General features: G+C 40.2%; 1 protein-coding gene across 1 annotated transcript; it reads left to right on the plus strand.

Moving 5' to 3' along the window:
• Positions 1–1354: 1354 nt before the first annotated feature.
• LOC307163935 (gamma-crystallin M2-like) lies at positions 1355–11719 on the plus strand (the record flags this gene model as incomplete). Its single annotated transcript, XM_079880282.1, has 3 exons — positions 1355–1410; positions 11030–11291; positions 11447–11719. 3 exons carry the CDS (start codon positions 1355–1357, stop codon positions 11717–11719), a joined length of 591 nt encoding a protein of 196 aa, XP_079736408.1.
• Positions 11720–14797: the final 3078 nt, after the last annotated feature.

The following is a 14797-nucleotide window of genomic DNA, read 5'->3' on the forward strand; positions in this document are numbered from 1 at the left end:
GTGTTTATGCTACAAAAATGGTAAAACAATGTGCCTTTGGTACTTCTTACACTGATCCAGGTAACTGATTCGGGGCTAACTGATAGGTCAATTGAGAGTAGTATGGGAGCTGCATGGAGTTCCGCGTATGCGGAAATTTCGGATTTCGATTTGAGTTTCGGATGCATTGGAATAGGCCTATTTGAATTACCATGCTAGAATTACCTATATTTTATTACTTTAACATTATTCTGTAAACAACACCATTTATGTAAAATGGCGCTTATTAAAAATTATGGCAGAAATAATTATTTTAGAATTAGTAAATCAATACATAGACAGAACAAGACTTTTTTTGATTCTCTTCCAGATTTAAATGCGGTTGTAATTCCTGAAAATGTATGCCAGTAAGACTATGTGTAGTCTGATAGAGAAGTTCTTAGTTTGAAAAAATTATTTCAACATTTTGAAATAATATTAATTATAAATATATTTTCAATTGTATTATAGTAGCCTAATGAAATAATTATAAATGAATAAGGAAAAGCTGGCTGTGCACTGACATTTTGAGGGGAAGTGGCAAGAAAAAGTGCACAAAGCCCCACCACCCTAACCAATTCCAAATATATGGTACCTAACTTGAACAAATCACAATACATCATGATATAGCTACAGACACACACGCACAAACGCGCGCGCACACACACACACACACACACACACACACACACACACACACACACACACACACACACACACACACACACACACACTGTTCTCTAAAGAAGTTTGCTGCTTGAGGGAGTCAAAGTAATTGAAAGACTACTAACTTATCCTAACTAATAAACTCAGCAAAAAAAAAAAAAAAAAAGACAACATCTCACAACAAGAATCTGGTGCAGTCCATTAGGATGAGATGGATTACTTACAGTTTTTTATGATTGTTTACACACTAAAATAAAAATTTCCACACAATGTGCAAAATTCTACTCCAATGAGCAAAACACCTCCACAGATTTGCACAACATTACACACAATGTCTGCTTCACCCTTTTTTGCAAAACATTATACACAGTGATTTGTAAAACTCTACACACATTTTCACACCTTAGACACAGATAAGGAATGTGAGGTTACTTCCTTGTCATTACAAAGCCCCGGATTGCCAATGACCACACTAATGAACGAATTGGATAATCACATCCACCAGGTGTGGAAGCACACATGTGCTAATTTGAAAACGCAGCACTCAGGTGTGCTATAAAAGGCAGCAGGTGAGTTCACCTATCTTCAACAAAAATGGAAGGAGCTAGAAGAAGAAGGAGAAGAAGAGTGAGAATGAGAGTGAGAATGAGAGGGGGAGCTCAAAGAGGAGATGAAGGAGGTAGATGAAGAGGAGAAGGAGGTAGATGAAGAGGAGAAGAAGGTAGAGTAGGAGGCCCAGGTGGAGGAAGAGGAGAAGGAGATAGAGGAAGAGGCCTAGGTAGAGGAAGAGGAGAAGGAGGTAGAGGAAGAGAAGGAGATAGAGGAGGAGGCCCAGGTAGAAGAAGAGAAGGAGATAGAGGAAGAGGACTAGGTAGAGGAAGAGGAGAAGGAGGTAGAGGAAGAGGCCTAGGTAGAGGAAGAGGTAGAAAAGGACTTGAAGAGTTGATAGAACCTGAACAAAAAAGACGAGGACCAAATTTGACTCAAGAAATCCGTGCAACACTTATTGACCATGTTATCAACCATGGACTGACACTGATGGATGCTGGACAAAGAGTTCAACCAAATCTCAGCAGAAATACTGTTGCGTCAGTAATTTGGACATTTCATCGAGAAAACAGGTAAGCTAACCACACAGTACACCGAAACTAAAGCTTGCTGTACTTATCATCAGTATTGTTTACTGTGACATTTGACAGTAGGCTGCATGTGTTTTTTTAGTTTTTTTTTATATATATTTTTTTTTTTACATTGAGGGTCGAGGACACCAAGGTGGAAGGGGCCCTATGTGGTCTAAATCTGATTTGAAAAAATCAGATCTGGGCTAGATTTGAGTGTTCACACTACCTATGAAGAAGTCTGACCTGGTCACTTGACCCCAAAAAAATCAGATTTGGGCCACTTTTGCCTGCAGTGTGAACGGGGCCTATGTTCTCTCGTGCACAAGAGGCCACCATTGTGAACATGGTTTTGACCAATAATTGTATCAGGCTGCGAGAAATCCAAGCCAATATCATCAATGATGACCATATTTTCAATAACATCCAACAAGTCTCTCTGTCAACATTAGGTCGAATCCTCAAGAAAAATCAAATATACATGAAGCAACTATATCGGGTACCATTTGACAGAAATGCAGAGAGAGTGAAACATCTGGGCAATGAGTATGTGGAGGTATGCATTGTTCATCTTACTATGGTGTGGTATTGTGCACTGCTCATAATGTTCTGGCACAAAAAAATACTGTGCAATAGATATTGAATAGCATCCTATTGTCTTTTACTGTGTTTCAGAGAGTCTTGCAAATGGATGCTGCAGAAATTCAACATGAATTTATATGTGGATGAGGCTGGATTTAACCTTGCGAAAACAAGAAGAGGGAGAAATTTAATTGGACACAGGGCAATCACCAATGTGCCAGGGCAGCAAGGGGGTAACATCACCCTTTGCGCTGCTATTACACAAAATGGGGTCCTCCACCACCATGCAAATCTGGGACCCTATAATGCAAATCTAATACTTGCATTTCTTGACAGATTGCACGAGATTGTCACAGCATTAAACCAAGTGGACCAGATGCGGTACATTGTCGTTTGGGACAATGTCTCATTCCATCGGGCTGCTCTGGTCCAGAATTGGTTCCATGAGCACCCTGAATTTGAAGTCTTATACCTTCCCCCATACTCCCCATTCCTGAATCCAATAGAAGAGTTTTTTTCAGCATGGCGGTGGAAGGTACACGACCTGCGGCCCTATGACCGTTTGCCCCTCATTCAGGCCATGGAGCAGGCCTGTGATCATATCGAAGCAGCTTTTGTGCAGGGGTGGATTCGACGCACGAGGCGATTCTTCCAACGGTGCCTTGCCAATGAAGACACAGCCTGTAATGTGGATGAAATCTTATGGCCTGATCCAGCCAGACGGAGAGATGAATAGTTACAGTATTCTTGTTGCTTTTACAGTAGTTTTTCTTCAGAGTCAAAGTGTATGTACTTCATGCAGTAATTTGTATTCATTTCTTTGTTGGTTGATTACTGTAACTGATTACGGTAAGAAATACTGTAAGTATTTATATATATATATATATATATATATATATATATATATATATATATATATATATATACAGGAATCTACCCAATAAATAGGCTGCACAGATTTTTCCCTTAATAGGACAAGAGATGTGGGTGAATAAATATATTGCTTTTTATTAAATGACCAAAATATAATAAATAATTCAAAACAAAGACACTACAAGAAAAATATGTTCAATGTACTAAAAGAATAGTACAGCGCTGACTAGCACAAACTTCACATATTAATGCAAAAGAAATATGCTTAAATAATCACAAGGGCAGCACTCAAAAATAACAAAAATAAATCAGACAACAGGGGGAGACTCAATGGGCACCACAGAAAGTAAGTAGACATAAGTAGCACAAACCGGAACCTGAAAAGGAAGTAGCTCCGTGACGTAATTCGTAATAAGGGGATCTACCAATACCATTTAGTTAAATCCAGTGTCAAATAGAATTCAAGAATCAATAAATTCAATAGAATTAAGCAATTTGTCAACCAGTGTCATTGGATATGCGTCGAATTTCGATACAGCATTCACCTTGCGATAATCCACAAAGAATCGGACAGAGCTGACCGTTTTAGGCACTAAAAATTTCGGGCTCGCCCAATTGCTGTGTCTAGCATCGCTTCTAATTCAGTCTGAACCACATTTTTTGTATTCTGGTAAATGATACGGCCAGCTGCACACCACCACGACCGGCTCTGTCTCAATATGGTGCTGAATGATATTCGTTTGACCAGGCAGGGGCAAGAACACATCTGCAAATTCTGCTTGTAACCTAGCTACATCAGCGAGCTGCGAGGGCGAGAGGTGATCTCCTCCAGGAGCCAGAGCGAGAGATTGAACATTGGTGCTCACTTCTGGCACAAGATTTTCCTCTCCTCTCACTGCTGTCGCTAACATCACTGGCTCTGCCTCACTCCACTTTTTAAGGAGGTTGAGGTGATAAATCTGACGTGCCTCGCTCCTGTCTGTTCGAACCACCTCATAATTGAAATCCCCAACTTACCGTGGGACCTCAAAGGGTCCTTGCCACTTAAAGTGATTTAGAGCTAGACGTAGGAAGCAATGCAAGTACCTTATCTCCCGGTGCAAATTCACATAGTCTGGTTCCCCTGTTGTACAGCTGGCTCTGTTTGTCCTGGGCCTGTAACAAATTCTCCATAGAGAGCTGCCACAAAGTGTGGAGTTTTGTTCTACGGTCCAGCACATACTGAATTTCGTTTTGGCTATTTGAGGGTCCGTCCTCCCAAAGTTCTCTCAGGACGTCCAACACCCAAACAATTTGCCAGCAGCCATATCACCCTGTAGCCCAAGACTGGTTGCCCACTGAAGCTTAGCAGCATTGAGCCTGGTTAGTACCTGGATGGGAGACCTACTGGGAGACTGAGAGACTAGGTTGCTGCAGAAAGAGGTGTTAGTGAGGCCAGCAGGAGGTGCTCACCCTGTGGTCTGTGTGGATCCTAACGCCCCAGTATAGTGACGGGGACACTATACTGTAACAAGCACCGTCCTTCGGATGAAACGTTAAACCGAGATCCTGACTCTCTGTGGTCATTAAAAAATCCCATGGCACTTCTTGTAAAGAGTAGTGGTGTAACCCCGGTGTCCTGGCCAAACTCCATCCATTGGCCTTTGCCAATCATGGCCTCCTAATAATCTCCTTTCATTGTATTGGCTCTATCACTCTCTCTCCTCTCCACTTGTAGCAGGTGTGTGGTGAGTGCACTGGCACCTTTGTACTGTGGCTGTCGTCGCATAATACAATGTGGTGGTGGTTGAGGAGAGATTCCCTGATATGATTTTAAAGTGCTTTGGGTGTACAGTAATACATATGAAAGCGCTATATAAATGCCTCATTCATTCATTCATTCACCCCATGAGGCTGACGTCCATAAAGAAGCTCGGAGGCTTGAGGGACCTCGTGCACAGCGAACAAGAAGGGTTCCAGCCATTTGTCCCAATTTTTGCCGTTTTCATGAATGGACTTCTGAATCATGGTTTGTAATGTGCGATTAAATCGTTCCACCAGGCCATCTGTTTGTGGTTGATAGACGCTGGTGTGAATCAATGTAATGCCCAATAATTTGTAAAGTTTGCGTAATGTCTGTGACATAAATTCTGTGCCTTGATCAGTGAGAATCTCTTTCGGGAATCCCACTTGAGAGATGAAACGAAACCGTGCGTCTGCTATGCTGTATGCGGAAATGTTGCGGAGCTGGGTATTGTGTTGCGTAGTCCACCAACACTAATGCAAAGTGATGCCCATGTGCAGATCGTTGTAATGGCCAGGGGCCTCATTTATAAAACTTTGCGTAGGATTTGCGTCAGAAGTGGCGTACGGATGAAACATAGGACGTGCGTACGCACAGAAATATTCGGATTTATAAAACCGTGCGCACGCACATCCTACGCAGTTTTCCCTTAATAAATCACAATCAATTCTAAATGTAGCGCAGCTTTTGCGGCTTCATGTCACGCCCATAGTTGCCCATAAATAGTCCGTGAAACGCCCACAAGTTAATATTCATCGATTGCAAAATCATGGCAAACACAGAGGAAAACCAAGAAACGTAACTTCACTCACGTCATTACGCCTTGTGACGGCATCATGGCATTTTATTACCATCCATTTGATTGCATCTGACAAGCTACAGATGTGTTATGAGGATGAATTGCATAACATGCCAATATAATTGCAGAACATTTCACTTTTCATTTTGCAAATATGTGTTAATTTGCATTTCTGTTGTAATCTTCGTTTGCTTTTGTTTGTTTTACACTGCAGATCGATCAAACGGGTGTTCGTGTCGGCTGTTAATTGTAAGACTTGCTTTGTGAAGTCTTCATGTTATTTATGAGAGGCAGTATTGCCATTTCTTTTACAGTTTCTTCAGTTTCACACACTTTCACGTGTTTCTTCATTCTGCCGACGGTGTCGCCATTTCTCATTTCACCCGTTTTTGTGCGTACGCCTGGGGTAGACCTTGCGTGAAGGACCGCACATTTTCCCGTCAAGTTTGCTTTTTATAAATACCAATTATTGCGTAGAGAGCGGCGTACGCCTTCTTTTGTGCGTACGCAACGTTTATAAATGAGGCCCCAGATGAGGCCCAATTCTTTCGAAGGGGGCCTGCATTAGAGGAAGAGGGCACAAAGGTGCTTTTGGGGAGGCTGGTGGATTTACCACCTGACATTTACGACAAGCCGCGGTCCCAGGGGTCCCAGTTCAGCCTCTCCCACCTGGGCGACCACCCCCCTCCCATGCTCTCTGTTCCCACAAGAAACATCCGCACATAAATACCCCAATAAATCACTGAAAGCCGGCCAATTTGTTTCCAAAAATTATTGATGTTGGAGGTGCGGGTTAGCTGCAACCTATACACTATGATTTTGTCCCCGAAATTGAATAGCGGCAGACATTATCGGATTTTCAAATATTTATATATTTAAAAATATCTCGCCCAGATCCAGCGACCGGAAGCGCTGACCATGTTGCTCAAAGAGCAGGAGGTTCTGCACGGGCAGTTGCTGGGCTGCCACTTGCGCCTCTCCTGAGAGAGGTGGGATGAGGGGCACCGGCCAGTGGTCTCATGGCCACCTTTATGCCTCGGCTGATTAGAAGGTTTTGGGGTCGTCCTGCAGTCCCATATTATTCAGAGGTACGAGTGGATGTGGCCGGGTTCGGTGGTGGAACCCCTCCTGCCTGAACCTCCCGGTCTATCCAGCTCCGGAACAACTCGTGGTCCTCCTCTGTGCCTGAACAAGGAAACGTGGAAACGATTCTCCTGGTCATTGCGGGGTGATAGAGCTAAGCTGAAGAGAAGAACCCAATATTGGGAAGCTTTGCCCAAGAAAGCAGACCTCAGGAATCTCCTGTGTTATGGCAGGATGGATACATGGAAGTATGCGTCCTTGAGATGCTCACTGGGGGTGAGGGCTCATTTCACTAGGCGTATCACAGCCAACTCGAGTCTTAGGTAATAACAAGTAAAACTCGGACAAACTGGTTGGATGTAGTGCTTGCACCAGCTTTCCCTTCTCTGAGGTGATAACGTGTACTTTTTAGGTCCAGTTAGAGTTTCACACTGGTGAACCTTGGGCCACACTTCTCCATCACTTAAGCACTATTGTGGTAAATGAGTGTGGCGGAGGAACTCACTACCAGGCCCATTACTCGTGGTATGCCCCTTTTCAAGTTAACCCTTGTAATCTGGCTAGCACTCTGTATGGATTGGTTCCCTTAATAGCGACCCCATTCCACTGTTCAGTTTCCTTCTCTGTGCACCCAGTGTCTTCCCCTGGACAGAGCCATTTCCCCTTGTCAGGTGGAGCCCACCACACTACCACACTATAGTCCATAGGATGTATTTTCCACATAGTGTTCCATTCTCAGTGAGAAGGAAAACACTTCCCAACATTAATGTAGCAAATTAGCTCTAAAGAAATATTAATAATCAATCATAACTTGTTATAATTGATTATGAATATTTGGATCAGTTAATAGAATTAACTTAATGTTGTAAATTAATATTACAATCAATTAACCTGTTTGTCCCGTGAACACTCAGTGTTAATTGTTTATTAATTCTAAGAAATGTACATTTTCGGGGTATGGGAAATGTCTTTCTTACTTTACAGTACTACTAAGAGCAAGTAGTCAAAATCTGCATGATTAGGGACTCCAGTATATAATGAGCTTGAAATATGGACAACTTTACGTGTGACATGAACAAGATTTTATTAACTAGACTAAACATTTAAACTACTCTAACATACACATACTGTACATACATGCATATAGTTTACCAAGGGAAAGAGAGCTGAAGCAGAATACAGGAAAGCAAGAAGTTATAGCATTGTTTGAAATTCAGCAGATCAACAGCCTTGAGCAAACAATCAGTTTAGTTCTAACACGCCCTTCTTTAAAAGGGGTAAGGATACTTAATGTATCAAATAATGAGACTAAGTTTGATACTTGCATGCCTTGCCCATTTGAATTAAACTGTCCTGATGCAATTTGTTGAGGCTCCAGTTGATATTTGCTGATGTTGTCTTGATGAGAGGGAACCAGTGGGAGTCAGAGGATCTTTGGTGAATGGAAAGACAAGGCCGCAGCCTGGCACATCTTGGGGGTCCTTAGAAAACCGTTAGTTCAGCATCATCTTCAAATCAGGATTTCAGAAAGGAACTAAGAGACTAAGAGACATGATCTTGTGATCAGTGATTTTTTAAAGCGTGAAGATGTCACATCCTCCCTTATTGGGTTGTGAGCCAATAAGAAGCTGTTCCCTTTGGATGGAATTTCTTTACAAACTTTTGTTCAAGCAGGCCTTTGAACATGTAATTTGACATGTTCAAGAAAACAAAATGTGTTTAACAAAATAATCTTCAATATTCTTATAATACTAATGCATCACAAAGTTAGCCAAATGTAATGTAAATTAACAAATGGGGGATGAAGATTGGAGTTTATAAAGACTAAACATGCTACACACGATTTTGGTTAACCATAGTATGCAAGTCTGAAACATTAATCCAAAAGAGTTGAATGAATATATAGGCCAAACCACATAAAAGGATCATCATGAGATGGGAAAATTAAATACATGTTTATACATTTCTCAAGTGGTTATATATAGAATATTTATATAGGGTTTGTTTCTCCTTCTCAGCAAGAATTAAGTGAGAGTCACAACTCTGCAAATTCCTTTTGGAGTCGTAAAAAATCGTATCAGTCTTAATATGTCTTGTAACAGGACAGCGGGTTCTGCCAGTGTGTTAGCTTCATTTGGGATGCTAGTTTTTGGGGAAGTTTCACAGACCTTTGATGTGAGAGTGAGTTTGCTGGATTATTCATTAAATATAATGAATAATTTGTGTGTGTCTGATTGGTCCAGATGCTACATTCACAACCAGGTTGACTCGCTGTAATGGTCCCTGGAGCACCTGATCATTAAGGTACCGGGTATCTCCTTAAACTGGTGTTTTATATCATGCAACTCACTAACCTGAGGCCACACCCCTTTGGAAAGTCCTTACAGACCTGTGTAAGCAGATGTGTGAAAATGCACAACTTGGTCTATCATTGGATTTTTTGAACAGTTTATTCAAACCAATGAGCGTGACTGGGACATCATGATACTGTGTGTTTTATTGTAGATAACGCTGTCATGTGTCTAACTTTTGCTTATGACAAACTAACAGTGAACTATTAGTTTACATGGGTAGGTTAATGTACAGGCTGACGAACTACAACTGCTCATTACAACTTCTTTCAGCTGATAGTAAATCCACACTAGTGCCTGAGGGTTCAAATGCAACAGATAACGTCAACTGATTAGTAATGCATTTGATACTTCTGCGATGCATTCTGCATCTAATTATATAATGTGTTACTTGTAACACAATACACCCTACACTGGACTTCAGAGCCAGCAATCCATTTCAACAGCCTGGAGCTTTTTCCTTTAACTGAATTTCTGAGCAGAAGACCCAAAAGCACCTGCCACCTTTAACACTTCCATTCAAACGTTTTGCTCTGTTAATGGCCCTCTGGGAAAAAATGTACTCACATAAAAAATCTTTTGTCCAAAGCCTGATGAACCCCACAGGAATCTAGCTTAAAGGACTATATGTACGACTGCTTCTGCATTGTGAGAAAATTAAGCACAAAATCTTCAAGAAATGTTCCACAACAGGACAAAGCAATACTGATACGATTAACCTTATTGCTAATTATATTTAAAGCTTCTGGAACTTCTAGCATGTTTTACATTATGCATTTGGCAGACGCTTTTGTCCAAGGCAACTTACATTGCATTTCAAGGTACACATTTATATTCTTATCAATTCTTGCTTTCCCTCGGAATTAAACCCATGACCTTAATGTTGCAAGCACCATACTCCGCCATCATCACGCGATCAGTGAACTGTGATTCTTTCTGCACTGATTGCGACTGCAACTCGTGCTGGATGAGCAGAGCAGACCTTTACATTAGTTTATAATGGGTTTTATTTTTTATAAAAACAGAAAAACGACAGTACATATATATATATATATATATATATATATATATATATATATATATATACACACATATATACATATATACACATGTATACATACATACATATATATATATATATATATATATATATATATATATATATATATATATATATATATATATATATATATATTCAAGCTGATATTCATAAGCATCAAGCTGATATTCATAACATATATCTTGCTTTACCATTGAACAATATTTAGTAAAAATGCTATTTGTAGTTCGCATGTACAGTAATTTTTTTTTCTTCTATTCATTGCACAATGTAAAAAAAGAGACTGTGTGGCACAGTCATTGCTGTACCACTCATGCTGACAAATATCCCTGTGGATCTCATTTTGCATGGTAGGCCTCTATGTATTTTTGCTGGGTCAGGAGCTTACCCACAATGCAGGGCACATATTCTTTGGTATAAAAGTGAGCACTTCAAACAGACAGTGTAGCTGGCACAACCTCTCAGTCCTGAGGAACAACTTGGAAAACTGTAACCATGGGCAGAGTAAGTTATGCAGTCTAAAGTTACAACAACTCAGAAACTAAAAAAAAAAAAAACGATACACAAACTGTGTAGATAATATGAGATACATTATGTAATGCATACATGTCATATGTAATGCATATCTAATCAAATTACATAGGAGGCATAAATGCAACTATTTTATATATTTAAAACAGTTTAAATTAATAAAAGACCAACTTTATGTTTTCAGGTCATCTTCTACGAGGACAAGAACTTCCAGGGTCGCTCTTATGAGTGTTCTGGAGACTGTGCTGACATGCACTCCTACATGAGTCGCTGTCACTCTTGCAGAGTGGAGAGCGGGTGCTTCATGATGTATGACCGTCCCAACTACATGGGAAATCAGTATTTCTTTAGGAGGGGCGAGTACGCTGATTACATGTCTATGTTTGGAATGAATGAATGCATCAGGTCCTGCCGTATGATCCCCATGGTGAGCTCCATGAATATCTGGATATATTTGACAGATGTTTTCATAACTTTAATACATATTTAAGAACATATTTGAGCCTATTTACTGTACATTTGATCTCAAAAGTGTTCAAAAGATGTAAAACTTAAATAGCACTGACTTCTCTTCCACAACAGCACAGGGGATCCTACAGAATGAGGATCTACGAGAGAGAGAACTTCATGGGTCAGATGTACGAGATGATGGATGACTGTGACAGCATTATGGATCGGTACCACATGTCTCACTGCCAGTCCTGTCATGTGATGGATGGCCACTGGCTCATGTATGAGCAGCCCCACTACAGAGGCAGGATGTACTACTTCAGGCCTGGAGAGTACAGGAACTTCAGCAATATGGGTGGCATGAGATTCATGAGCATGAGGCGTATCATGGACTCCTGTAACTAGTGTTCCAATGTTTCAATAAAAAAATTCTAAATTAATTCTTGATTGACTGCATATCTTAACTATTCAACACATTTTTCTTTTCTTTTTTTTTTTACCAAAAAATTCTGGTAAACTTACTGACCCCAAACTTTAGAACATTAGTGTGCACTAAAGTTCAAAGGTTTAGGGTCGATTTAACATTGAATTCTGAAGAAATAAAAAAAATAAAAAAATAAAAAATAAAAAATATTACAGTTAAAATGGTTTACACAAACTTTTTTGTCAGAGTTATGTTCTGTTTTGTCTTTGTTTTCATTGTGTTCAGTTTATGCGTGGCTATTTTCCTTTGACCCAGTTTTTTCCCATGTGTTTCATTGGTTCATCCTATTCACCTGAGTCGTTAATTAACTCGTTGGCTCATTTGTTTGCCCCTTAAACCCTCAGTTTCTGTCAGTTCTTTGTCCTGGATTGTTTAAAGGGGTCATCGGATGCAAAATTCACTTTTATATGGTGTTTGCATATAAATGTGTATTTGCAGTGTGTAGACACAATCACCATACAATGAAAAAAAATCCATTTTATCCTCAAAAAGACTAAACACTCTCAATAATCAGGCCGTTTGGATTTTCTGAGCACTATGATGTCATAATGCTCATGCTCCGCCCACAACCACTGACAGACTGTCCCGTATTAGCATATTTCTGCCCCCCCCCCATGGAAGAGAGGAATGGGGTGAGCAGTTGCTCATTATCATTTAAAGAGACATGCACCGAAACAGGCACTGTGAACAAAGCTGTTTCTCTGCTGGCTCAACGGTGGACTCTTGCACCAAAACTACATCCTCGCTGGATCAGGCGATATGCTTCAGCCTCGAGATAGATGTGGCGATTGGCTCTGGCTCCGGGATGGACTCTTTGACTGGCACTGACTCCGTGGTTGGAGTAGTCTCACGCCCGTGGCGGGCGATGATTTCATTCTAAATCATCTTTTAATCCAACAACAGAAATACGTAGGAAAATCTCAGGAGAAACATAAACACTTTCCACACAGACAAGTGAATGTAATAATTAACTCATGAGAAACCAAGGATACTAACCAGCAAATTAGTGCTGAGAATGCTACACTGAAAGGATATACAGGAAACCAAAACACATTAACAAAAACACAATAAAACTAAACATAACTCTGACAACCCCACCATGAAAAGGTTTCACTTTTATTTCCACGAAAGTGAAAATGAAAGTAGACACTTTACTTGCATATAATATGTTTATTTTTTATGTATACAAAATCACTTTAGTATATTTATTTTGATGCGGACACCAAAATGGCAATGTCTCGTCTTTTACAGAGGGGACTTGAGCCACTATTGCAGCATCTGGAATGTGAAATAAAATTTTAGATTTTCTATGAACAGAACACCATAGAACGTACATAAATTATTAGATATAAATAAATAAATAAATAAATAAATAAATAAATAAGAAAAGGAATCCAACATACTTTTGTGCATTGCCTGTTGCATGCAAGGATAAAGGAGGGGGGTTGGGAATAGGGCTAGTAACTCAATCATGTAAAAATGTCTTATTGCTAAAGAAACAGCAAGAAAAAATCTACAAAAGTATAAACTGTGTGATGGAGGGTCATCATTCATGTCAGTGACAGGGCAAAATCGCTATGCCCCTGAAGCAACGATTACCCTTGAGAGCCTGTCGACCACGATAATCAAACCTGGAATGTGAGGATGACCAGGATGCTCTATAGTATTATCAGAGATATTACGTGGGTAAAGTGCAGCTCCAATGCCCCAGTCAAAGACAAGGATGGGAGAATGCTGCAGACCAGGGAAGAACGGGACACCCGGTGGACTGAGCACTTAAAAGAAACATTAAATCAGCTCACTCCAAAAATCTTTACATGACTTCAACACCCCACCACCTGCAGACATGGCTGTAAATCTAGGCCAGGGATGGGAAACTTCGGTCCTGGAGAGCTCTGTCCTGCAGAGTTAAGCTCCAACCCTGATAAAAACTCAACTGTCTGTAGCTTTGTATTAATCATGCAGACACTGATAAGCTTGTTCAGGTGGGTTTAATTAGGGTTGGAGCTAAATTCTGCAGGACAGTGGCCCTTCAGGACTGAAGTTGCCCATCCCTGATCTAGGCCCAAATACAACAGCTGAAGTTGAGAAGGCCATTCGCTCACTGAAAAACAATAAGGAACCAGGAATGGAACTGAGTGTTGAATTCCAGAAGCCAATAGTAATTAGCTTTATCGATTTCAATAAAACCGTTGACTCCATTCATAAGGAATTGCTATAAAAGATCACACTGTGGATCGCAGAAGGCAGGGAAGACCAAGGAAGACATAGAGGAAGACTTTCCAAGAAGATCTGAAGAACGTCAGTGTTCAATGGATCAGACACATTGGAGGACACTTGTCGCCAAATGCGCCCAGCACAAGACCTGATGATGATGATGAAATAAGAAATAGGTACAGACTATATTTGGCTTTGTCTCACTATATATTTGGCTATTAGTACAGAATAGTAAAAGGGATAGAGAGTTGGAACATATTAGTTTATACAAACTCTTTTGTAATAACACCACATATATTTAACTCAAACTTGCAGCACTTAAACTTATTTTTATACACTCAGTTTAGGTCTGGAAGTTTATGTATTTGTATCACTCTGTTTGTCTGTTCTTTGCTCCAAATCAGATTACAAGAGGAGTGCCGAGTGGAAAAAAGTGGGTTTTATTTCACAAGTGAACCCTGCATACACACATATATGTGACCCTGGACCACAAAATCAGTCACATGGGTAAATTTTTTGAAATTGAGATTTATACATCACATGAAAGCTGCATAAATACGCTCTCCATTGATGTGTGGTTTGTTAGGATAGAACAATATTTGGCCGAGATACAGCTATTGAATATCTGGAATCTGAGGGTGCAAAAAAAATCGAGAAAATCGAGAAAATCGAGAAAATCGAGAAAATCGAAACATTTCTTTAAAGTTGTCCATTTATGTTCGCGTTTGTGCTGCATTCACTCACAAAAATACATGTTTTATATATTTACGGTAGGAAATTTA

Source organism: Squalius cephalus (genome assembly GCF_949319135.1).
Source record: "Squalius cephalus genome assembly, chromosome: 9".
NCBI classification, from domain to species: domain Eukaryota; kingdom Metazoa; phylum Chordata; class Actinopteri; order Cypriniformes; family Leuciscidae; genus Squalius; species Squalius cephalus.